The 25,099-nt window shown below is 40.2% G+C and overlaps 1 protein-coding gene across 1 annotated transcript in view; it reads right to left on the reverse strand.

Annotated features, from left to right (window-relative positions):
• Positions 1–25,099, reverse strand: part of LOC126337014 (atrophin-1-like) — a 272,907-nt gene that overhangs the window by 69,225 nt on the left and 178,583 nt on the right. Inside the window, exon 17 of the mRNA XM_050001316.1 lies at positions 14,879–14,950. Within this exon, the coding sequence (XP_049857273.1) occupies positions 14,879–14,950 (72 nt within the window). The remainder of the gene's footprint in view (positions 1–14,878; positions 14,951–25,099) is intronic.

The raw sequence follows: 25,099 nt of genomic DNA on the forward strand, positions 1-25,099 counted from the left end.
GTTTGGGGCATGTGGCTTCCAACGAGTACAATTCTTAATGGGTGTCCCGAAGGTTCTGGTATTTAAGCCTAAGGGTGTCCTACCAACCGGCACACACTTTTCACATTCCAATACTTGAACCAAAAGGGAATGAACAGAGTTGCAGAAACTTCATTATCAAATCCCTTTCTGGTATACCTCTATTAAGCTTAATTGTGTCATTAAGCAACAAATAGTATTATTGTTTTTACAGTGTTTTGGATTTTTTTTTCTTTCTGCCGTTGGTTATTTTATCCACCATTGGACTAAGTTTGCAAATGTCTCACTAGAGTGTGTTAGAGTATGGTAACATAGATATTGCTACCCAGTGAAAGCTTCATGAATGTTTAGAGGAAAAAGGGTGCAAAATATGTCCCTGCTTGCTGACTGTGGGTAACATGTGTTATTAGGAAGTTTCTTTTTGTGAGTGTATTACTCATAGGTGTAGTTAGTTTTACGTTCTTGTGAATAACAGCAGCATACGATAAGTTTGAAAATAACACAATATGAGTTCAGTGTGCAATTTATCAGGTAAAATTTCAGAACACATGGTTAGGATGAAAGTAAAGGAACTTGATGCGCCCAGACCAATCTAAACATGAATCAGTAACAATAACTGTGTAAATCCTGGCAAGGGTATACATGCAGTTTTGACAAATCACTTGAGTGATTGTGTATGTTTTGTCATCTAATACACAAGCATAAGTGTGACAAATGCAGTGTGTAAATTACCATGGAGTTTGTTTGGCTTGTTCATGTTAACCAATCTCAGCACAGGATCCGAGACATCATTGTGTCATCATACAAAGTCATAAATGCAACAATCTGAGCACACAAAACACTAAACATTTGAAGTTTAGAAATGAAAATACAAAAACATTAAGCATGCAATGAAGCTAACATACACCACATTAAAGATCTCTCCAAAATGTGTCTTTTAGTGCAATTTGTTGTGGTAAATTGGGAAATGTGATATTGTGGGATAAATAAGCTAAATATAGATTTTATCTTGCAGTTAGCTTTTGATGTTATCTAATAGTTGATTATGGAATGAGAAGAAGATACATTATGTAAACATTTGGCCAGAGTGTGATATTGCCCCACCCTCTCCTGAAATCTTGGTTGTGGTGACAGTCTGATCTGCAGCATAGCCCGAGGTCTAGATTAGTATCACAGCCTTACCCAGTATGGAAACCTCTAGCCACACCTGCTGTAGAATAAATTTAAAATAATAGGTCATGGTCATGAACACCTTAGCTGAGAATGCCATCACTTCATTTGGCTTTATACATATGCATAGGTCAACTGAATTTTAGATCCATAATGGTCAGTACAACATTCTGAATGCCAGAAATTTTCCTCACTCCACCATTCATTTTCCTGCATCTTATTGTGTCTAACATTCATTCTTCCAGTGCCCATTGGTGATCTCAAGTTTTAGACAGTATACTTATTTCAGATCAATTTATCACTTTCAAAGGTTAGAGCTGGCAATACACATGTTGTGTATTCTTAATACTTCTGACAACTAAGAAATTTAATGTTGATTCCTATTCTGGCTCTCCTGATTTATGTTTTCAACTAACAGAAGCGCACAAATTTATCAGCCATTTCAGTTGTATTATTACCAATATTTATTGTCTTCCTATCAGCAAGCTGACTAGCCTGTAAATATTTTTGATTATATCATAGCAATTTTTGTACTGTCTCTCATACTAGGTCCTTTATTTGTTTCTATTCTTTATCATAGATGTGTTTAATATCGGTTTAATCATGTAGTGAAACTTCAGAAGTTTTGCCTAAATAATTATCATCTCTTGTGACTTGAGAACTGGAATTATAATGTAGATTTTATATTTGGATTGTATCTTCTTACTCCATCATTAATAGACATCCTGGTGCATTCTTCAAAACTGAAACTGGGCAAGGCTTGACCTGAGTGCTGCAAAACAAATTCTGTGCCTTGAGGTTTCAGAGCCAAGTTTTCCCAACCTTAAAACGAAGAGGAGGAGGAAAAGAAAGGAAAACATAAAAAAACAGAGAGATATTAGATGAAATGTTTAGTGCAGTTAACAAGAATGCGAATTAAAATTGGAGGTAAGATAGTGTGAGTACTGAAAATAGTACTGAGCTTGAAATTAATATCAGTGGATAGGCAGTTCTAAAAGTAAAAGAAAAGAAAAAATAACTGAGGAAGGAAAAATACAGAAGAGACATTTGAAGTAGTGAAGTTAGGTATGGTCAAGTGAGGAGTAGGAACATCACAAATATATTAAGAAAGGGAACATAAACCAGTGTGTGAAAGCTGTAGTAAATGAATGTTGATGGTTAAGAAAAAGTCCAAGACTAGATCAAAAGAGCGATACAAAGGACGTTTTGTCAGTGTAACTATATGGCTGAGGCAAGTGTGCCTAGAAAGAGAACTGCTGTAGAAAATGTCAAAATGTTGATATTTTTAAATCAGGTGAGGTGTATAGAGGATTTGAATAGTGATAGATAATGAAATTTCTGTTTACTGAGGACATTGTGAATACGAAATGGGATATGAAATACTTCATGCATATGAGTGAATAGGTAACAAGAGTACTGAATCCAAAATGAACCAAGAAATGTAGAGTCACATTTACTTGTTTTAGGTTGAATGCTTTAACTACGGCACTGAAAATTTCATTTGTTTCATACTGCATAGAGACACATTTATAGAAACAACACAGTTACATTTCTTGACTCTCCAAAGACTTTTCAGCAGAAGTGCTGCCAACATTGTTTGATATTTAATAAAACATGGACACATATAACTGCAACACTTTCCCTTATTTAATTAAGAGAAAAAGGAAGAAATGAGAAACATGTCAACATGAAGAGCCCATTTTATGATATGGAAGTAACAGTCTTGGTTTTTCCAGGGGCTTCATCAACATATCTGCTAACTGATCCTCAGTTGAAATATGCTGAATGCCTAACTAACCTTCCAATACCTTTTCTCAGATGAATAAATACTTCATCTTCACGTGTTTTGTGCAGTGATGGAAACTAGGATTTTGTCAACTTACACTGTTGCCTGGTTGTCAGCCTCAAGGACTGGAACTTCCACCAGCTTTCTCACTCCTCTGAAAAGTCTACTTAGCTAAATTATCTCCTGTTGCAGCTACCAGCTTAGCTTCTGTTGTAGATGTGGCAGTCACCTGTCATTGGCTGAGCCAAGAGATAGCTCCACTTGCATGTGTGGTAACCATGTCATATTTCAATCATCCAAAGTCTGCCATTGCATAAGTTTGGACAATAGAGTATGCCTAAGTCGCATGTATCTGCTACATACTGGAGTATTCGCTTTGGTGTTACTACATCTTCTGTTGATGCCGAGTCAAGAGTTTGAGACAGGAAGCTCACACTGTAAATGAGGTCAGGTCTTCTTCAAGCATCAGCTACATCAGTGCTCCAACTGCTCATTGATAGGGAAAGTGGCATTTCTCTGTATTCTTACTTTCTGCCTGTAATGTATTTGGTTTCTTTATAATGGGTGTTGAGATAGGTTTACACTCTTGAAAACTGAAATGTTTCAGAGTCTTAATTGCTTAGGCATGCTGGCTTATCACCATAATAAAAGCATTTTATCTCAAGTCTGAGGAAATACAATGCTGGTTCCACAGTGATCTTGAATATAGCATTCAAGTCAACAACAACTTTGCTGGTATCTTGTTGATCACTCACCACAGGTAGCCCATCATTTACATAAAGAACGACTAGCAGTTTCTTGTCACATTCTTATCTGATATGTACTTGTCTTGAAATGAGCTGACAAAAGAAATGCTCCAAAATGTTTACTCCAAAATCTTGGAGCCTGCTTAAGTCCACACAAACTTTGCCCTAATTGCAAATTTTCTCTGTGCCATCACTGTACCCTTCTGGCTGTTGCATATGTATTAGTTCTTCTATTTCTCCATACAATAATGCTGTGGAGACATCAAACTGGGTGAGATGCATCTTCTCACCTGAAGCAACATGTGACATTAAAGAACATTAAAGAAATTATGGTCAGCTTAGCTACCGGACTGAAGGTTTCACTATGGTCTATACAATAGCGTTGATTAGACCCTGTGGTAACAAGTCTTGCTTTATATTTCTCACTACTCCTAATAGAATTAGTCTTGACATAAAAAACCTACTTACAAGGTGTAGCTCCTTTTGGTAGATTAGTCAATTCCTAAGTCTGATTTTCTTGTAGTGACTTCATTTCATTTTCATTGCTTACTTCTAGTGAAAAATTTGTGTATTATTTATGACTTCTTCAAAAGATTTTGGCATTTCATTTGTCTCGTTAATCGTTTCTTCAGTTAGCATTAGAAAGTTATTAGCCATATAAGTTTCATTAATGTTGAGCAATTTCACAGCTGTTGATGATGCTGGATAGTGTGTTCCTCTTCTCTTGTATCAGCACTGTTGGAGTTTGCCCCACTTTCTTCTTGAGCTGCATACATTCACTGATTACTTTGCTCAACGTGTTTTTGCAGGCCTTTCATGGAAGCTTACATCTTTGCTGAGAATGACTTTATTTTCTTCTCTCAACCAAATTCTCTAATGTTCATCTCCCTCATACCCCATGAGATAACCTTTGACAGCTTTTTTTTATCCATTTCCTATCTTCCTTTAACTGGTATGTGGATATAGCATGTATAGCCTATTATACACAGATGTTTTATTCTAATCTTCTTATCTAACCACAACTCAAAATGGCTTATTTCATTCACAGACGATTTTGCAATTTGATTTAGAATGTACAGTGATGCTCCAACCAATTCTGCCCATATGTGTGTGGTCGGAAATTAGCTTCTTCATCTGGGTACTTTAAGTTTCTTGCAATTTCAACTATAGTTCGTCTTTCACACTCACTTCCACCATTTTGCTGTGGTGTGTTGGGTGATATCAGCCTCTGAGTAACACCTTCCGCATGCAGTATGTCCTTAACTTCCTTACTGTTGAATTCTCCACCATTGTCGCTTAGCAGCACTTTGAGTGTATGATCCAATATCTTTGAATTTTGAAGAACATATTTCCTCAACTTTAGAGTTTCGCCTTATGATATAGCAATACTTAAATTTTGTATAGATGTCTTTGAACAGAACAATATCTCTTCTTCAGGAAAGATTAATTAAAAGATCCACAGACATCAGCTGACATCAGTTCACCTGGGTTGGTTGTCTTTTCTCTCTGACCAAATGACAAGTTATGTGCTTTGTCACAAACGTGTAGCTCACAAAATGCCTTTTCCTGGGAAACACGTTCTGTCAACATGGTGTTTAACTCATGTCTCCATCCTTTATGGTACTCTGCAATAATGAAGTCTTCTCAATGGCATTTACTACAGTAATTCTTTGTGCAAAGTTGGTTGAATATCTGCCTTGTACAAAGTCCTAAAGAGCTCCCAGGTTTCACACAAGACTACTTAGTCATCAATTTTAAGCCAACACTCTGTTGTTGATGACATAAATTTACTGTTAATATCCTGGTCCTGAGCAGCTAATACTGAAAGCAAGTTTCTTGATAGCTATGGAAGATACCACACACCCAAAAGCAGCATATCCTGCCCATCAGTCAGAGATGATGACCAAATATTGCCTTTTCCCATTGCCACCTAGAGTCTCTTTTCCTCTACCTTTACACCACATGGACTGTGCCATTTCTGAAAGTCAAACCATTAGTCACATGCCTTGTAACTCCAATGTCCACCCACCAGAATGCTGAATATACCTCTTCACAGACAAAAATCAGCACAGCACTAGCAGCTGCATGACATTTCTGGTTTGTGATGTAATTTTTATTTGGTTTCTGATCAGAAATCCACTTTCTGCAGTGCTTCATCTGACCCTTTTGTTTAGAATAATTACGAATGTCTCTTTTACTTGAATCATTCATAACGAACTTGCCTTTGCCATCTGGTTTTGTTTACTTACATTTACCATTAATGCTTACTTTGGCGTTTTGTCACTGTTTGGATTCTTCATGAAATTCCTTTTGAACATACAAAACTGCACTTTCAGTTCATCAAATATTCTTTTTTGTGTCCATTGTCAACAACCACTGTAAGATAATCCTCCATCATTCCACTCTCAAACAGCATATGGAAAAAAACACAGTTTAAATTTTTCCATGGGAGTTCTGATTTCTCTTATGTTATTATAATAGTCAGTTCATCCTATGTAGGTGCGTGCCAACAAAATATTCACAGTTCTGAGGAGAAAGCTGGTGAGCGAAATTCCAAGAGAAGGTCTTGCCATACCGAAAAATGCCTTTATTTTAATGACTGCCAACCCAATTTGTATCATATCCATGGCACTCTCCCCTATTTCATAATAACATAAAACTAGCTACACTTCTTTGAATTTTTTGAATGTCTGCCATCAGTCCTATCTGATGCGGGTCTCACACCGCATAGCACCATTCCAGAAGAGGGTGGACAAGCTTACTGTAAGCAATCTCTTTAGTATATGTGTTATATTTTCTAAGGGTTCAGCCAATAAACCAGTCTGTGGTTTGCTTTCACGATAACAGTGTCTATGTGATAATCTCAGTTTCTTTTTAATTGTAATCCCTGAGTATTTAATTGCGCTTACAGCCTTTAGCTTTGTGTGATTTATCGTGTAACTGAAATTTAGCAGATTATTTTTAGTGCGTATGTGGATGACTTCACACTTTTCATGGTTCAGAGTCAATTGCCACTATTTGCACCATACAGATGTCTTGTCTAAATAATTTTGCAATTCGTTTTGATCAGCTGATGATGATGACATTATATGATGGTAAATGACAGCAACATCTGCAAACAATCTAAGAGGGCTGTTCAGATTGTGTCCTAAATTGTTAATGTATGTTATGAACAAAATAGGTCATATAATGCTTCCTTGGGGAATGAAAGATATTACTTTTGTTTCATTCAATGACTTTCCATCAATTATTACAAACTGTGACCTTTCTGATAGCAAATCATGCACCTAGCCACACAGTTGAGATGACACTCTATAAGCACACAATTTAATTAAATGTAGAATGTGAGGAACAGTCTCAAAAACCTTTTGGGAATCTGAGAATATGGAATCAATTTGACATACCCTGTTGATAGAACTCATTACTTCATAAGAATAAAGAGCTAGTTGTGTCCCGTGAGAATGATATTTTCTGTATTGGTGTTGGCTATTTGTCAATAAATTGTTTTCTTCGAGGTGATTCATAATGTCTGAGCACAGTATATGTTCAAAAATCCTACTGCAAATCCATGTTAGTGATATGGATCTGTAAAGCAGTGGATCACTCCTATTTCCATTTTTGGGTATTGGTGTGGCTTAGGAAACTTTCCAGTCTCTGGGTACAGATCTTTCTACAAGTGAGTGGTTGTACATGACTGCTAAGTATGGAGCTATTGTATCAGCATGCTCTGAAAGGAACCTGACTGATATACAATCTGGACCAGATGCCTTGCCTTTGTTAAGTGTATTAAGCTGCTTCACTACCCTGGGATATCTACTTCTAAGTTACTCATGTTGCTAATTGTTCTTGACTCAAATTCTGGAATATTTACTTTGTCTTCTTTTGTGAAGTAATGCCAGAAAACTGTGTTTAATAACTCTGCTTTAATGGTGCTGTCATCAATAACATCACTGTTATTATTGTGTAATGAAGGCGTTGACTCTGTCTTCCTTTTACACGCAACCAGAATATTCGTGGTTTTTTTTACTAGATTTTGAGACACAGTTTCGTGGTGAAAATTATTAAAAGCTTCTCACATTGAAGTTTGTGATAATTTTTGAGCTTCTGTAAAACTTCACCCATTTTAGGGATTTTGCATTCTTTTAAATTTGGCATGTTTGTTTCTTGTTTCTGCAGTAGTGTTCTGACTTGTTTTGTGTACCATGGGGGAACAGTACCATCTCTTATTAATTTATTTGGTTATATATTTTAACTGCTGTCAATACTGTTTCTTTGAATTCAAGCAACATCTATTCTTCACTTACATAGTCGGATTAGAAGGAATGGGGACTATCTGTGAGGAAGGTTTCAAGCAAATTTTTATTTGTCTTTTTTTAACTGGTTGATAAATGCTTTGATCTCATTCATACTACTATATATCTCTGCAGGTATCAGCTTTAATTGCTACTTCCCATTTATATTACTCACAGTGTTTTAACAGCCTTCTGCATTTTCATTTTATGTCCCATGTCATATCTTCTAGACTTGACTCCTTGATACACACTCAACTTTTCACCTCCAACATTTCTGGCTCCCATGTCTCAAATTTATCCTTTGTTCCACTCCCTTTAATATTTCAAGGCATATCCCTTCGTTGCCTCTCCTTAGAAGAAGATATATCTTCATGAACTGCTGGTCCTATCTTGTGGAGTACTGCATAACTGTTGCCACAGCTGCACTTCATGCTCTCATATATGCATTGACATCCACAGAAATTTATCCAGGGGCAGAGACTAAATTCTAAAATTGCCATTTTATATACACATAAGTTGGTCAGCTTGGAGATGTGTTATGACACAAGAAATAAATTTTATTGTCAACACAAAAAACTTATTATATCTCAAAGTGTATGAGAATTCAGTGGCAAATAAAATCTCTCTACTCAAAATCCCAGCCCACCTCTTGTGAAAGGCTGTAAGTGTATGTGTACATTTTGATTACAGTAATGAAATTGCCAATTTTCATTTTTGAATCTTCTTGTTGAAGTATGATTTTTATACATCAGTATGCTTTCCGTTTCTTCTTTGTTCCATTTGCTCCATTTTTATGTACATCTTATGTCATATGTCAGCCATTCTTCATTGTATTTGTTTCAACTCATACTATCTACCATTTCTTTACCAATTGCCTTTAGCTGCATAATTTTGTTGTTAATATCATTATTATACTGGAAAAGCAAGACAAAATATATATAAGGTGATATATCACTGCTCATCAAATAGTGCAGAAGTAGTTGTGGAAGAGTTAACAGGGAGGAAGGTATGGATTACGAGTAAGCATTACGCAAGGCAATGGCTGATGGAGGCAGTGCCCTGGGCAGTGTGGATTTTGGCATAGGTGGAGATGGCATAGAGAGTGACAAGAACATAAGGTTGTCAAGAGACTGGAATTGTTGAGAGTCAATGTAGAAAATAGTTACTGTCTCTTTTCCTTCTGTTGGCAACCCAGTCAACTGTCCTGCTTCTGTATCAACCTCTGATGGCACCTATTACCTTTTTGCTCCTTTCTAAGTTGCTCATTACAACATTTCACTGTTTCTTTGTCCTAATCTGGATCTTTCAGCTTACCTCAGTATTTTCCATTTTATACTCAACATTTCCCGTAGCAGTCTCCTAACATGTTCTATGAACACCTGAACACCTATTTGCTCTGTCCCAGATTGATCCCATCTACCTCTCATGTCGAACCTTCCTCTCTCCACTCCATGACCCCATCACCCACCCTAATAATGACTGATTTTCAGTCCAGTCCTGTAACATAACAATCATATTATATAACTATTAAATTTTAAAGAACCTAATGTTTCTTCTCAGAATCCTCACAACTCCCCATGAGTTGCTATCAATTTAATTTCTGTGAATTATAGCTTCATGATAAACTTATCTCATTTTTGTGGTTACTTGTTTTCTTTCTTTGCTACTATCCAGATGAATGAGTGCACAACATCAGTTTCACTCCTTACTTTGAACAGTGAAGCTAAGTGTAAGAATAAAAGTCACTATGGTAAGTTAAGTTTTTGTAAAACAGATTAGCTTTGTCTTTTGACTTTTAACAATGGCAACATATGGTCATCATATGTTCAGCAGTGGTTGAAAATGCATATGGATGATTTCTTGCAGTGGAAAAATGCATTTACCATTCCTCCGATATACTTTTTGTGTCTATACATTTTACAGGGTGTTTCAAAAACGACTATACAACTTTAAAAATTCATGTAAATTTATTGAAAGAAGGTATAAAGCTGAGTTTAGTGTTATTTTTTAGGGAAACATCAAGTTTTTTTACCTTAAACTAAAGATGTTCTATGTGGCTTCTGTTGCTTACCCTGCAGATGTCCTATCGGAAGTCAGTTTATTCTCAAACTTGCTGTAGCATTGCAGGTGTAACTTGCCCATTAGTGGAGTAAATTCTTACTCTAAGTTCAGGTGGAGAAGCCAGCCAGTTTGTACAGGAGGTAGAAACACTTTATCCTTCATGAATCAACTTTAAAAAAAAATAATAAATAAAAAAAAATCAAGCTTTGTCAGGTCAGGAGTGCGTGGTGCCATGCAATTGGCACATCATGGGCAGTCCGTTGAGCTGGAATTGGATGTCAGCCAGGTAGTGGGGTGGTGCACCATCTTGCCTGAAGTAAACATTCTGTTCTTGGTCATCCACATTGGTTTGTATCAAAAATAGTTGTAAAATATCCAGGTATATTATTCCGTTGATGTTCTCTCATGGAAAAAAAGGGGGCCAAAACCTTTGTTCTTGCTCAGTCCACAAAAAATGTTCAGTTTCAATCTGTCGTGAACATGTTGCAATGTTTGATGTAGATTTTCACTTCCCCATATCTTACAGTTATGTGTGTTAGCCTTGCCAGTTAAGTGAAAAGTTGACTCATCAGAAAAGGTAATTTTGTCCAAGAAATGTTCATTCTAAGTTGTAAAGTCCTTTCTGAAACACCCTGTATTTTGTTACCAGTTTGTGTTGCATTTGTCACAGACAAAAAGAAACATACTTCTGTTGCTCTGAGAATTTTGTTTTCCATTGACACTTTAGTTGTTGTTTCTATTACAACCTTTTGGAATCTATTTATTAGTACTATTATATACGTATTATAATCTCATAGTGTCTGTATACTGTGCACTATAAAACTGTGCCATTGTAATAAGAGTTGCAACATTTGCATACATGAATCTGAGGGAAAGATATTGAGGGAGATGAGGTACTATGCAGATTTGAAGACTTTCAAATGAAAAGGCTTATGTAGAAAAACACATATAGACATTTGTTGTTATGTATTAAATTCTATTCTGTTTCTTAGGAAGAAAACATTCTATAGATTATGAGATTGTTAGAGGAGGGTCAGTCTCAGATTGAGCAAACGGAGGGAAGAAATCAATAATGGCAAGGAAAATTCCCAGCATTTACCTTAATCAATTTAGAGAAATTAAAGAAAACCTTAATCTGGATGTCAAGATAGATTTGAACTTCATTCCTTCAGAATGTGATTCAGTTTGATGACTGCTACACCATTTAACCTGGTTTCAATCTTAGAATTTAATATTGAAAGGAAAATTAAGCATGTGGTGTAACTTGGACTTTTTTCTATCTATTGACTATTTTCTTACACTAGATTATAGTTGTGGAGGGGGTATGTGTAAAATGATGATTTGAAGCATTAAGTCTTGGTATCACAGACATATATATATGTGAAAAATATCATTAACTACAAATAATTCCCAGGGCATTTTGTGTACATTTGAAGTGTCGGCAGACTCCATGTACTCTACACTAATTTTTATACAGCCTTCCTTGACGAATATAAAATACTCCTTACTAGGTATTACAACACAAATGCGCAGGATTCAAGCACTGTGTAAAGAACTATTAAATAACATTAATGTAAATAAAATATTTTCGATGCATAGTTGCACTAGATATGAGAACTAATCATGCTATCTGCTTCTAATACCTAAAAATTATGCAGTAATTTAAAATAATCTTTAAGAATTATTAGATATCTGACTATGTTCAAAGCCACCAAGCAAAATAATAAATTGAAAGACTGTTCTACAGTATATAATAAAAATTGCTTCTGGATTATCATTTAAGACGGTGATCCAAAAGAACAAAATTTAATATTTCATTTACAAACTTTTGTCTACTGAACATGCATAAGAAAAAATAAGAATTTACAAGGCACCAAGAACTTACTTCAAATTAAAACCTGCAGTTATGTAATCTAGAATACCAGTATATAAAAATTATGTTCAGTGTTGGTATATGACCGCTAATTCTTTTGCAGGATTTTGTGATAGATAGTGCTTTACTTTATTCTGTCAACAAGTCACACAAAATGTTAAGTCTTTTTGTTGCTTTTAAAGGAATGAAATAGCAACGACCTTGTACCCTTTCAGCTAATTTGTAACTCATTTCTAGACTGTTCCCCAGGTCATGCTCTGAATTGAGGTATCAGACTTTTTTGAGAAAGCACTAGAAACATTTAGGTCCATCTCACAGTGTGATGTAAATCTCTTGAGTGCCATTTCTGCTCTCCTACCTTCTGGAATTCTGCAAACCTTCAAGAACTAGCATCCAGACACATGGTACTGATAAGAGTAGTTTAGCCACAGATGGTGTTGATTTTGGAGGGAGGTTCTCCACTGTGCTGAACAGTGAAATTGAAATAACTATTACGAGAAGATTTCTGTCTACAAACAACTTCAACCAAGCTTACAAGATTTTACTACCAGTGTTCTACCGTCTGATCTATATGAGTACACCTAATATGAATATAATAGAGGGAAACATTCCATGAGAAAAATATATCTGAAAACAAAGATGATGGGACTTACCAAACAAAAGCGCTGGCAGGTCGATAGACACACAAACAAACACAAACATACACACAAAATTCTATCTTTCGCAACCAATTTTTGCTTCTTCAGGAAAGAGGGAAGGAGAGGGAAAGACGAAAGGATGTGGGTTTTAAGGGAGAGGGTAAGGAGTCATTCCAATCCTGGGAGTGGAAAGACTTCTTAGGGGGAAAAAAGGACAGGAGTACACTCGCGCACACACACACACATATCCATCCGCACACACACAGACACAAGGAGACATTTGTAAAGGCAAAGAGTTCGGGCAGAGATGTCAGTCGAGGCGGAAGTACAGAGGCAAAGAAGTTGTTGAAAGACAGGTGAGGTATGAGCGGCAGCAACTTGAAATTAGTGGAGGCTGAGGCCTGGCGGATATCGAGGAGATAGGATATACTGAAGGGCAAGTTCGCATCTCCGGAGTTCTGACAGGTTGGTGTTAGTGGGAAGTATCCAGATAACTCGGACGTTGTAACACTGTGCCAAGATGTGCTGGCCGTGCACCAAGGCATGTTTAGCCACAGGGTGATCCTCATTACCAACAAACACTGTCTACCTGTGTCCATTCATGCAAATGGACAGTTTGTTGCTGGTCATTCCCACATAGAAAGCTTCACAGTGTAGGCAGGTCAGTTGGTAAATCACATGGGTATTTTCACACGTGGCTCTGCCTTTGATCGTGTACACCTTCCGGGTTACAGGATACCCTAGTAACTGCCCCCGGTGTAAAACCTGTCCTATGCACCCTCCCACCACCACCTACTACAGTCCTGTAACCTGGAAGGTGTACACGATCAAAGGGAGAACCATGTGTGAAAGCACCCACATGATTTACCAACTGACCTGCCTACACTGTGAAGCTTTCTATGTGGGAATGACCAGCAACAAACTGTCCATTCGCATGAATGGACACAGGCATACAGTGTTTGTTGGTAATGAGGATCACCCTGAGGCTAAACTTGCCTTGGTGCACGGCCATCACATCTTGGCACAGTGTTACACCGTCCGAGTTATCTGGATACTTTCCACTAACACCAACCTGTCAGAACTCCGGAGGTGCGAACTTGCCCTTCAGTATATCCTCTCTTCTCGATATCCACTAGGCCTCAACCTCCACTAATTTCAAGTTGCCGCCGCTCATACCTCACCTGTCTTTCAACAACTTCTTTGCCTCTTTACTTCCGCCTCGACTGACATCTCTCCCCGAACTCTTTGCCTTTACAAATGTCTCCTTGTGTCTGTGTATGTGCGGATGGATATGTGTGTGTGTGCGCGCGAGTGTACTCCTGTCCTTTTTTCCCCCTAAGGTAAGTCTTTCCGCTCCCAGGATTGGAATGACTCCTTACCCTCTCCCTTAAAACCCACATCCTTTCGTCTTTCCCTGTCCTTCCCTCTTTCCTGAAGAAGCAACCATTGGTTGCGAAAGCTAGAATTTTGTGTGTTTGTTTGTGTGTCTATCGACCTGCCAGCGCTTTTGTTTGGTAAGTCCCATCATCTTCAGTACACCTAATGGAACACAAGGAAAGATAAGTAAAAAGGAGCTGGCATTTGTAGCTTGGTATAAGTACACAAAACATAATTTGGTGGATCAGATTGTTGTAACGAACAGAGATGTAGGTTTTGGTCATATTCTGATATGTATTGTTATGAAACTGAACTTCACTGTATGCTCTAGTAAAGTATGAATGATTTCAAATTTAATTGAGTCTAAAAAATGATAATGGTGTTCAGTTTTACAATTATGAAACTGAAAAACTCAAAATATAGGGCTTTGTGAAATATTTAGAGTAGAAGGCACCAAGAATTGTACAAAGATATTTAATGTAATAATACCATAGTCCTTAAGTTAGTGGAAACACATTTGCTCTTCAGTTATGCAGAATTCTGAAAGTAAAGTCAGCATGCTGTCCATTGCTGATGGCACATTTATTAAAGTTTTTAAAAGTTGGGGTCCTTACTATGTCACACTTTATGTGGTGGCATTATATTGTAACAGGCAAGAGTGTGTTACATTCTATACATTGTTTAATGTGGACAACGTATATATCTTCCATGCTTTCTTTTCAGTAATTATGTATTTATAATTAAAGATCAATTTCCCTTTTCATCTTAACTGTGTCAAACACTGTCTCAAGTTGTTAAAATCATGTGGCTGTTGATTAATTTTGCAAATCATTGAATAACATTCATACAGGTACCTTTGCACCGTACATGCTTAATTTTTTTAAGTGACAAAATGTAACAATTTTTATGACACTCACTTCCAATATTAAACGATGCTGCATTAGAAGTGTGCTGCCTTCCACATGTTGGATTGTTAAAATACTGAATATCTGTATAAAAATGAAATAAGTTAATGAAAGGAAAGCAGAAGTAAAGCAGACATTACATAGTTTATTTGACAATCAACAAAAAACCTCATAAGTCTTCAAATTACTTTTATTTATTTTAGATCTTTTAAATATATCCTAAAGTTTGAAAAAGTGGTTGTTAACAGTATCTTACACTTTTGTATTTGTAAAGATGAAATATTAATAACATTAACAACACTAGAATGAAAATTTCACTCTGCAGTGGAGTGTGTGCTGATATGAAACTTCCTGGTAGATTAAAACTGTGTGCCAGACCGAGACTCGAACTCTGGGACATTTGCCTTTCACGGGCAAGTAGTAGAGCACTTGCCCGCAAAAGGCAAAGGTCCTGAGTTCAAGTCTTGGTCTGGCACTCAGTTTTAATCCATCAGGAAGTTTCATTAACAACACTAAATAATTGAACCTTCTGAATGAAGCTAGTGTGTTGTTGCCTCTGAATTTCAATGAAAAATCAGATCTGTACATGTAATTAAAGCAATAAATAGTAACAAAAGTAGTGTTTTTGCTATTATATTCCTGGAAGGAATTGTGGATAAAACTTGAGGCTGTAGTTTGTTGTTAAAAATATGTAAATATTTTCAAACAGCTTAGGTTAACAGAGTAGTTAATGTCACTTACTGAGAGCAGACGAAAGCACAGTTCAGCTTTTGTAATTAACATAAGTAATATCCAGTGAGAAAGTTTGTAAAATCTTATTTGTTCAAACTACTTAAAATTGTGAGAATTTAACCCTACAGAAATTGTTACCAGTACAAGTGTGAAACATTTTACATCTATTGAAAACACTATTAACATTACAGCCACCTGAGCATTATTTCAGAAATCTGTTTATTATGGTACTCAAACTGGAATTTGTACTCAAAACCTAACTAATACTGTTTAGTCCAAAAAAATATTTGATTTTCTACAGCATTCTTGTGTCTAGTAGTATGAGTTGTTTCTTGAAATTTTGATCAGTGTGACACATACTTAGGAGTACCAGTACTAGTGGGACTCTGAATTTTTCTCTCTTTGAATGTATTGTATAGAGTAAGAGAGTTTGAGTTTCCAAGACCATGCCTCAATCTCAGACTACAATTAGGAAAAGCCAATGTGTCATTAATACAACCGTATAGTTCCTGTAAAACAAATAGTGGCAAACACTGTGTCCTTCACATACATTTCATGCTTCCGGTAATGAGAATTCAACTCCTATTTGTGGTACTATTTTTTAAGCACAAAAACTTGCTGAATTTTGTATCTGATGAACTGGAAATCTCCTTTTGTGATTCTTGAAGTTTTTCCAGCGTATTTGTGTTCCAGAAATTTTGGATGATGTCGATACCCTGCTACAATATTTCGGCTGACAACGATTCAGCTGTCTCCAGGTGAACATCTTACACTGGAGATTACTCTTTTTTTTGTAGAGGTTTTAATAAAGTGTCACCGGTGATTGATGGTCTTGCTGTCTTGGTGGATTGTAAAACTGCTCCATTTTACAATGATGTCATTCCATATGCATCACAGGAGTGCATGTTGTAGGTGTGGTGGTGGGGCTTGAAGTCCCATACCTATCCTCTTGACGATGGAAGTTCAGGTTGCAGGCAAGAGGTAACATAACTACTAACTACATTAGGAATCAACATTGATGTTTTATGATGATCAACACAAATCGAGTGGTCAAGTCAATGCTAATGCTTCACGAATGGCCGTAACAGGGCTGTCATTAGCCATAGTCGGAGCCTGAGTCCTCAAGGATGATGAGGGGAACAGGGTGTCAGTGCCAGCGCTGGGGAGTCATGGTGCCTATGTTTTGTAAGCCAGAGATTGTGTCGCATAGGACTTCCGTTTGGCATAGAGACATCTTGCCTTTTTTCGCATGGACGTCTTTAGAGTGGCCATGCCCATTTCCTCATGGAGGGTAACTACCCTCATGAGGGGAGGATCATGCAGGTTCCACTGAAGCACATTATTCTGCAGGTGCTGGAGGTTCTGCATCCAGGAGGCACTAGTCGTAGCCCACACAATGGAGCCATAGGTGAGAGAAGTGTGAACAACCACCCGATACAGCCGGAGCTTGGTGTCAAGGTTCAGTTCCCTGCTGGTGAACAGAGGTACAACGATTAAATCGGCTTGTGTCCTTTTTGGGTTACGTATTTTGCAAGGTGATGGAAGAGCAGTTTTGTATCCATGCGGACACTTAGGTATTTGATATAAGGGACCATGGGACCTGGAAGCCTGCAATAGTGATATTGTGACAGAGGATGGGATGCGATTTAGTGAAGTAGACTGACATAGTTTTGGCGGCATTGAGGGCAATCTTGTTTCAATGACACCAGGTCACTGTCGCGTCCACCTGCCTCTGGAGGTGAGCAGTGACGTGGTCTGTGTTGTGGCTGTGGTTTAGAGCACCATATCATCGGCGTATTGCACCAGGTGTAGTGTGGGAGGACTGGCATATCGTTAACATAAATGTTTAACATTTATGGATGGGAGACAACACAGGGCCTTGAGGTGTACCCATCAACATGTGACGTAAGCTGGAGCATTGACCTTTCTGAGCTACCAAGAAAGTCCTATGACGGTGGAAATTAGCCATGATCTTTACATAGATGTCGGGGATGGTTGTCTGTGTTGGCATTTGGTCCTGCCAAATCTTGTCATACACATTTTGCAGGTCCAGGAAAACTGCTGGCATTGACTTGGTGGAGTTAGTCATTGCTGACATGCTTCATGATCCTAAGGACTTGGAGTTTGGCTGATGGGTGGGAAGCGATTCCAAACTGCTCCAGGTGGATTGTCCCAGCCGCTGCCAGAGGCTCGGAAATGTGGTGGAGGATCAAAGATTCTAGAACCTTTGCCAAGGTATTCAGAAAGCTAATGGGGCTGTTGTTAGTAGGGACTGTAGGATCCTTCGGGGGCTTGGGGATGGCAATAATTTTGGCCTACTTCCACTGTGGGGGAAAGGCCAGATGTGAGACGGTGGTTCAGGATGTTGGTAAATAAGACCAGTGTGTTGTGGGGGAGCCAGCAGAGATGTTTGTTTAAGATGTCATCCAAATCAGAGGTCGACTGTCCATGCTTCCGCCGGCTGATGTGTGTGAGGGCTATTCGCCATTATAACAAAACCTGGCTGAGCCTGTCAATAAGGGCGATGACCTTAGTGAGCCTGTCGTCTGACTGACGGATCTTTTGAGCTGTTTGACGAATGACCGCCCTGATGTGGGGCTGCGTGAACAGAGATATGACTTGGAGGCTCTCTCACATGTCATCCCAGAAAGAACCATTTCTCCACCACTAAAGAAATATCCCAGGTGGGCTGCCTGACCTTGCGATGGGCAGGAGTGGAGAAGGTGCCGCAATGGAAGGCTGTGTCACTTCAGAAAAAAAAGAGAGAGAGAGAGCGAGCGAGAGCGAGAGAGAGAGAGAGAGAGAGAGAGAGAGAGAGAGAGAGAGAGAGAGAGAGAGGTTCAAATGGATCTGAGCTTTATGGGACTCAACATCTGAGGTCATTAGTCCCCTAGAACTTAGAACTACTTAAACCTAACTAACCTAAGGACATCACACGCATCCATGCCCGAGGCAGGATTCGAACCTGTGACCGTAGCGGTCGTGCAGTTCCAGACTGAAGCGTCTGGAACCGCTCGGCCACACCGGCTGACTCACTTCAGCAGGTGGGCGGGAGGAGGCCACAGACAGCCTTTCAGTTTGGTGGGCGTTGGTATGTGTCACAGAAGACGGATGAGCAGGAGGAAACTGAAGCCACAGCAGTGAATGTGGTCGTAGGGGATCGAGTTGGAGGGTGCTCCTGTGTTGCAGATGTGTCAGGCACCTGAGCATCAGTGATGGGATGGACGTCGGGTTTACCCCTTAAGACAGGGAAATAGTTGCGATCCTGTGATGGCAGGGGTGGGCGATTCATCCTTGGTGTCCTCCGTGGAGGAGAGAAGATTTCATAGCCTTCTGGTATACATGACAGCCCTTCCAGGAAGCCAGATGGTGGGGATCATGAGAAATGCCCAAACAGCGGACACACATGGGTTTTTCTGAGGCCAGGAGTTTGCAGTCCTCTGACAGATGCGAGCCATCACACTTGACACACTAAAAAGGCAGCGAACAGTAATTGCCAGTGTGTCGCAAACGTTGACACCTATGGCAGATGGAGGGACAGTTGCAGTCTTCATATGATACAATATGCACCTTGGTGCACAGGAGATACTTGATTTGGTAAATGCGTTCGACGTCCTCTCGTGATAATGTGGGTGGGCATAGGGATTAATTTCCGGGTTTCAGGGTGGACCAAAGGGTACAGGAACCTGAGAAGAAGTAATTTATCCCTGAAGTCTCTTTCTATAACTTCGCTGGGAAGGTCTCTGATGACGATTTTTGTTCTTCTGTCGCCAGAAGCGTGATGAGTGTAGCAGTCCATAGCCGCCGTAGACTTCACAAAGTTGAGGACTTGGAGATAATCATCCATTGTGTCAAGCAGGTACTTTATGTGGTCTTTCTGGGATACTGCCCGCAATTGGCCCCAGTAAGACGTTGCAGTTCAGTGTTCAGTTTAATGTAGTTCATGGGATTGTAAAGAACGATAGGAGGTACCTCCTCCTCCTTTGGTGGAGGCGGCGGCGGATTCTGAGAAGTGGGGTCAGGAGGGAGACCCATGTCCTGGTCCATTCCAGCAGCAGGTGCCGCTGCTCCAGGTGCAGAGGCATCGGAATCCGAATCACGGCGGCTGCAATGGGCGCAAGCACAAGACTGTTCAGATTGTTGACCACGAGGGGGACCGACAGAGTCAGAATCCTCAGAAGGCCCGTTGGGCCGACGAGATGGTGAAGACGAAGCAGCACCCGATGGGTCTTCCATGTGGTGGTTGGTTGTTGTAATGCTGGGGGCTGACATGGCTTGACCAGGCAGCCAAAGAGGAAGATTGGTCCCTCACGTGAGGACGCGTACACGGTTCACGTGAATCGGTATCACTCTCAGTGGTTATCAGTGACTTAGAGCGGGAGGCTTGATGCACTCGGTCCTTAGCTCGTTGGATGGTATCAGTAGCAGCACTGTCGGTAGCTTGCCAGGTCGTCCGTCGAGCGGCCAGTGTCACATTACCGCGCGAAGAGGCGGCCGAAGAGTCGCCTAGCTTCGGATTCCTGTCCTTGGCCCTATTCATGCTTTGCCTTGGCCCGACTGATGTAGTCCGGGTGCTGACAGGCTATATGCACTAACAACGTTGCCTTGAAAGGCGAATGACTAATCAACATCGAATCAGACACTACGACTTCACAACGCTGAGCAACCCTCGTGACAGTAACGAACAGTACACACGTACTCGCAAGTAAAAACTGTCAGGGCTCCAATCTGACTGACCGGAGATTACTCGTCCGCGTCGTTAAATTTATACCAACAATTGGCGCGAAGGCACATGTTCGTAGACTTACCGCTGCATGAACGCCCTCTGTCGAGCATAGTTCTTTGTTTGATATAGCTCCATTTATGGCTCGCTGTCGCCTGCGAAATGGTGATGCTGCATGTGCGCCCTCTGCCGGAATGCGGGTCACCAGAGTTAAAATTAACTGTCGCTAAACGCTTCTTTAGGCGTAAATGTTTTCTTTCTGAAGAGTGCGTCTCATGCCTTATCCACTTGGAAGTCGCTATCATAATTAATAAAATATTCCGCCAAACGTATTTCCACAGATTCCTTAATAATTGAATTCCAGAAAAATCCCAGTGGATCCAAGGTTTCTGCGGCTGAATAATCTATAGAATGTCTTGTGGGGATCACTGCTCACCTATGGCTGACTTAGCCAGCTCGAAAGGTAAGTGTGGCGATTACGTTCAACGCACCTTCTCTATATTGTTCATGCAGTCTAACCACAGTAGGCTTTGTCGCACAGGCCTGGGATTCATTAGACTCCAGTCTTCCGCAATCCCAGATCATCTTTTACCGAACGGAGAAGAGCACAGTTCTTTGTAAGTAGCCGGAAGATTACCGTAACATAATGTTTTCATAAGATACTTATTAATTTCGAAGAAATATTGTCAACCTACTTAAGGAACGCCCTGGACCTGGACGGCTCCTTCTCCTTTTGATATTGTGAGTGGCCACACTTATTGGCTGTGCTCAAACATAATGGATATTAAACAAATGACATAAGCAAAGCTTTTTGGAGGAACAAACGTGACCATTCACAAATAAAGGTGAGAAGGAGGGCGTTCCTGCCATTTGAGGGGAATATTTCGTCGAAATTAGACGGAATCCTATGTTAAAAGTAATGTTCTGGCTATATACAAAGAATTGCTGTTCTAAATGTGCAAACTGCAAACAAGCCCACCCCACAACACTCTGACTATGCCAAAACTTCCAACTACTACTTCGAAAATGCAAGCACTGGACGACAAAAATTTCGGCAGCGGCAGTGGCAGTGGCAGAAGTGCAAGCAATGAACCAACCAACAGTACAGGAAGACACACCATCGACATCAACACCGCCCAGGAGGCCACAGCGACAACCAAGACAAACGGATTGTACGCGAAAGCTATCTACTCAAGACAACCAACCACATCAACCAATGAAACGTCGGTGGCCCTAACAAAATCTAACACCCCAGTGCTGGCAGGCTTCGCCAAACTACTTACCGCACTGCTACAAAAACTGATAAGTATCCTCCCCCGAGCAGAAACTGTACTGAAAGCTCTCGTCGCGCCCTAAAATGGACACGCGACAACGTATGAGAAACTTGAAATTTTCACATTAAGAAGACAGAACTCTCGGATTTCATTCACAGACGTGTGATTGACGTAGATCTAAGTGCGGAAACACATCTCCGAGAAACAACTGAGCTCGAATCAGAAACATGCATGTTAACAGAGCTGATTGACAATGATAAAAAGACTGAGGGACTGCCGTTCTCGTCAAGAGAGACTTACGTCACCATTATGAACAGCTTCCAAGGTTGCAGAAGCTCGAAGCCACAGCAGTGAGAATCCTAACGGCTACAGGCGACGTCAGTTGCATCACAGCCTGTCTTTATCCTATGAAGAGCCTCGACACAGTTGACATGCAGTTTTAATGGCTATGACAGAGTACTCATTAGACATCAATAGCAAAAGTATATCATGGAATTCGTGGTAAACCAATCCAAAAGGACGGATCTTGATCGAACCCGTAGATGATCTAATCGTGACCGTCCATGGACTCAGAGAACTATCGAGGACACGTTACTTAACGAACAAGGACGCAGACTGGCTGGATACTACTATAACCAAAAACTTCAACGCTAATCCGCAACTGAGCACCGTCGACGACCTACACAGAAATCACAAGCCAGTCCTTGAACTAATTGAAAGAGTGCTGTACAACTGCCACAACACGGGACACGACCAATAGAGAGGCCGTCGATGTAACTGTCGAGACACTGACGAAGTAATTTAAAGGGGAAAATACAAAAAGCAACAACGCGGGACCTCCTCTCGGACGTGAATTTCGACGAGTTTCCCCTGAAAACAGTGGAACCGAAGCCACAAACAATGGGTTCCTTTCAGCAATCTAGATGACAGAAGATTGTCCCTCAGACTAACATGTGAACTCGAGAAGAGGGTAAATAAATGAAAGCAAGTGTCTCGGGAGGATTGGATGGCAGACTGCTATGGACAAAGGACTAGTGGCAGATAGTTAACAATATCAGACAGAGGCGACCTCAGAAAAGGACGATTCGTGGCCAGGACGGGCTCCTTTATGACGCGCTCAGCCAGGTAGGCCTATAAGCTGAAACATACCAAAACGAAATGTCAACACTCCCAGCTCTGGTGGACGACAACCATCTACACCATATTGAAACCAACATCAAGATCGAATGGGAATCAAAACACAATACTCTGACACAGGTAGTCCCCCAACTTACCACTCCATCAAAAATACCAAGTACAGCTCACCAGACAAAGACCACATAAGCAACGTGGACCTCAAGAACTTACCACGAAAGCAAGTAGTATTACTCAGAATGATTATCAACAGTTGCTTGATGCTGGGATGTTTCCCCAAGCCCCGTAAAATGTTCGTAGTAGCACCTGTGCCCAAGTGAGGAAAAGATCTTTCCCAACCAGAAAATTATAGACTGACAAGTTGGCTAATAAAGAGAGTAGGCGAATTCAGCTTGACATCACTAACGACGTCATAAAACCCAAGCAGGTAGGGTTTCGAGAGAACTTATTGACACAATTGCAGTTACTACGAATCACCGAAGTGGTACAGGATAATTTCAATTACAAAACTCAACCATCGGCAAGTTTGTGGACTATGATAAGGTACGGCGTTAGAACTCAATAGCCAATTTACGCCACGATAGACCACTACATCAAGATCATCAACAGCTTCCGAGAAGGAAGTAGCCTCTAAGTTCGTATAGACGACTAAAACTCAGCAGCAAGGCCGGTCGCCGTGGGAATCCCCAAAGGCTCAGTCTTATCGCCTCTGCTTATCAATATTTATATGAACGGCGTTCCAACAGTGCCGCTAGTCTCCATAAGCTTATTTGCTGACGACACAATATTAATGACAACTGGAAAGAAGCTCGACCGAATCATAGACAGAATGCAGAGACAACAAGATGTCATGGAACAATGGGCGCATGAAAATAAAATCAAAGTCAATGAGACCAAGAGGAAGGCACTCATTCTCACCAGGAGGAAGCCTGTTATCAACAACACACTCCGTTACGCAGACCAACCAATTCCATTGGTCGCCCACGGTCAAATACTTTGGAGTCCATCTCGACAGAAAACTGCTCTGTACAACGCACGTACGAGAGAAGAAGACAGCGGGACTAAGGATAATGGGCACCCTAATCCCATCCCTCAAGAGCAAAAACTTAAACTCATTCACGAAGCTCTAACTTAACCATACTATGGTCGAACTCCCTCTTCTCTACACGGTTCAACGTCGTGAGGGAACAACATGTGAGTCCAGCTATAAGAATCTACAAGTGCACCACAATCTATGATTACGTTGGATCACAGGAGCTCACTGATGAGTGAGAACCTGTGAAGTTCACCATGAATCCCGAGAAAAATACCTTAAGGAGAAGATACAAGACAAGGTTACAAGGACACTCGCCAAACTAGACACCCTTCGAGTGACAGTATAATAAACTGAATTACCAGGCACTGCTGAGCCCGTACCAAGGCTCAGATACCAACGTCAGTAGTTTTCCAGCCTCAGCAAGCCTAACTTACCACGACTTAGGAAAGTTACTAACCCCACATAGCCGTCCAACAGGAGGAAACAGACCAGATGACAGCAATAAATAACACGTGAAAACCTTTTACCATACCATTTCTTACAAAAATACAAATCGTCAATGACAATCAGCCTTCGGACAACAACGTGCACAAAAAAAGAGTAATCTCCAGTATAAAATACTCACCTTAAGATGGTTGGATGGTTGTCAGCCGAAATCGTGGCAGATGTTGGCGTCATCCGACTGCAATCCCGAAACTTCATGGAATGGACTAGTATGAATTTCCTTGCAGGAGATCTCGTGTCAAAAGAATATAGTGCAACAGGCAGACGTGAGGGGCCGAAATATATGTCAGCTGAGAATGTTTAAATGAACTCCTGATTTCGAACGAGTTCGGGGGGAAAAAAATTGACATGTGACGTGTATAGAGGATGATTTCGTGATGTTACAGATTTTCTGGGAAGATGGAGAAGGGTAAATATATCAATTTAAGGAAAGGAACTGTGGTCCGGAAATGATCGAGTCGAAAGTTACAAGCGAAAATCATTCTGGTACATTTGGTTGTGGAATGCATACGAATGTAAGCAACTTTCATAGGTGGTAGTATGGATCAAAACAAGAAATATGTCTAGTAAACACGGGCTCTAAAATGCGTACTTTTAATAGCTATAGCCAAAGGCGTTGCTGCAGTGGTAACACAGGTTCCCATCAGATCATCAAAGTTAAGCACTGTTGGGCTTGGCTAACACTTAGAGAGCCGGCGCGGTGGCCGAGCGGTTCTAGGCGCTTCAGTCCGGAACCGCGCGTCTGCTACGGTCGAAGGTTCGAATCCTGCGTCGGGCATGGATGTGTGTGATGTCCTTCGGTTAGTTAGGTTTAAGTAGTTCTAAGTTGT

The sequence above is a fragment of the Schistocerca gregaria genome, chromosome 1 (genome assembly GCF_023897955.1).
Source record: "Schistocerca gregaria isolate iqSchGreg1 chromosome 1, iqSchGreg1.2, whole genome shotgun sequence".
Taxonomy (NCBI): Eukaryota; Metazoa; Arthropoda; class Insecta; order Orthoptera; family Acrididae; genus Schistocerca; species Schistocerca gregaria.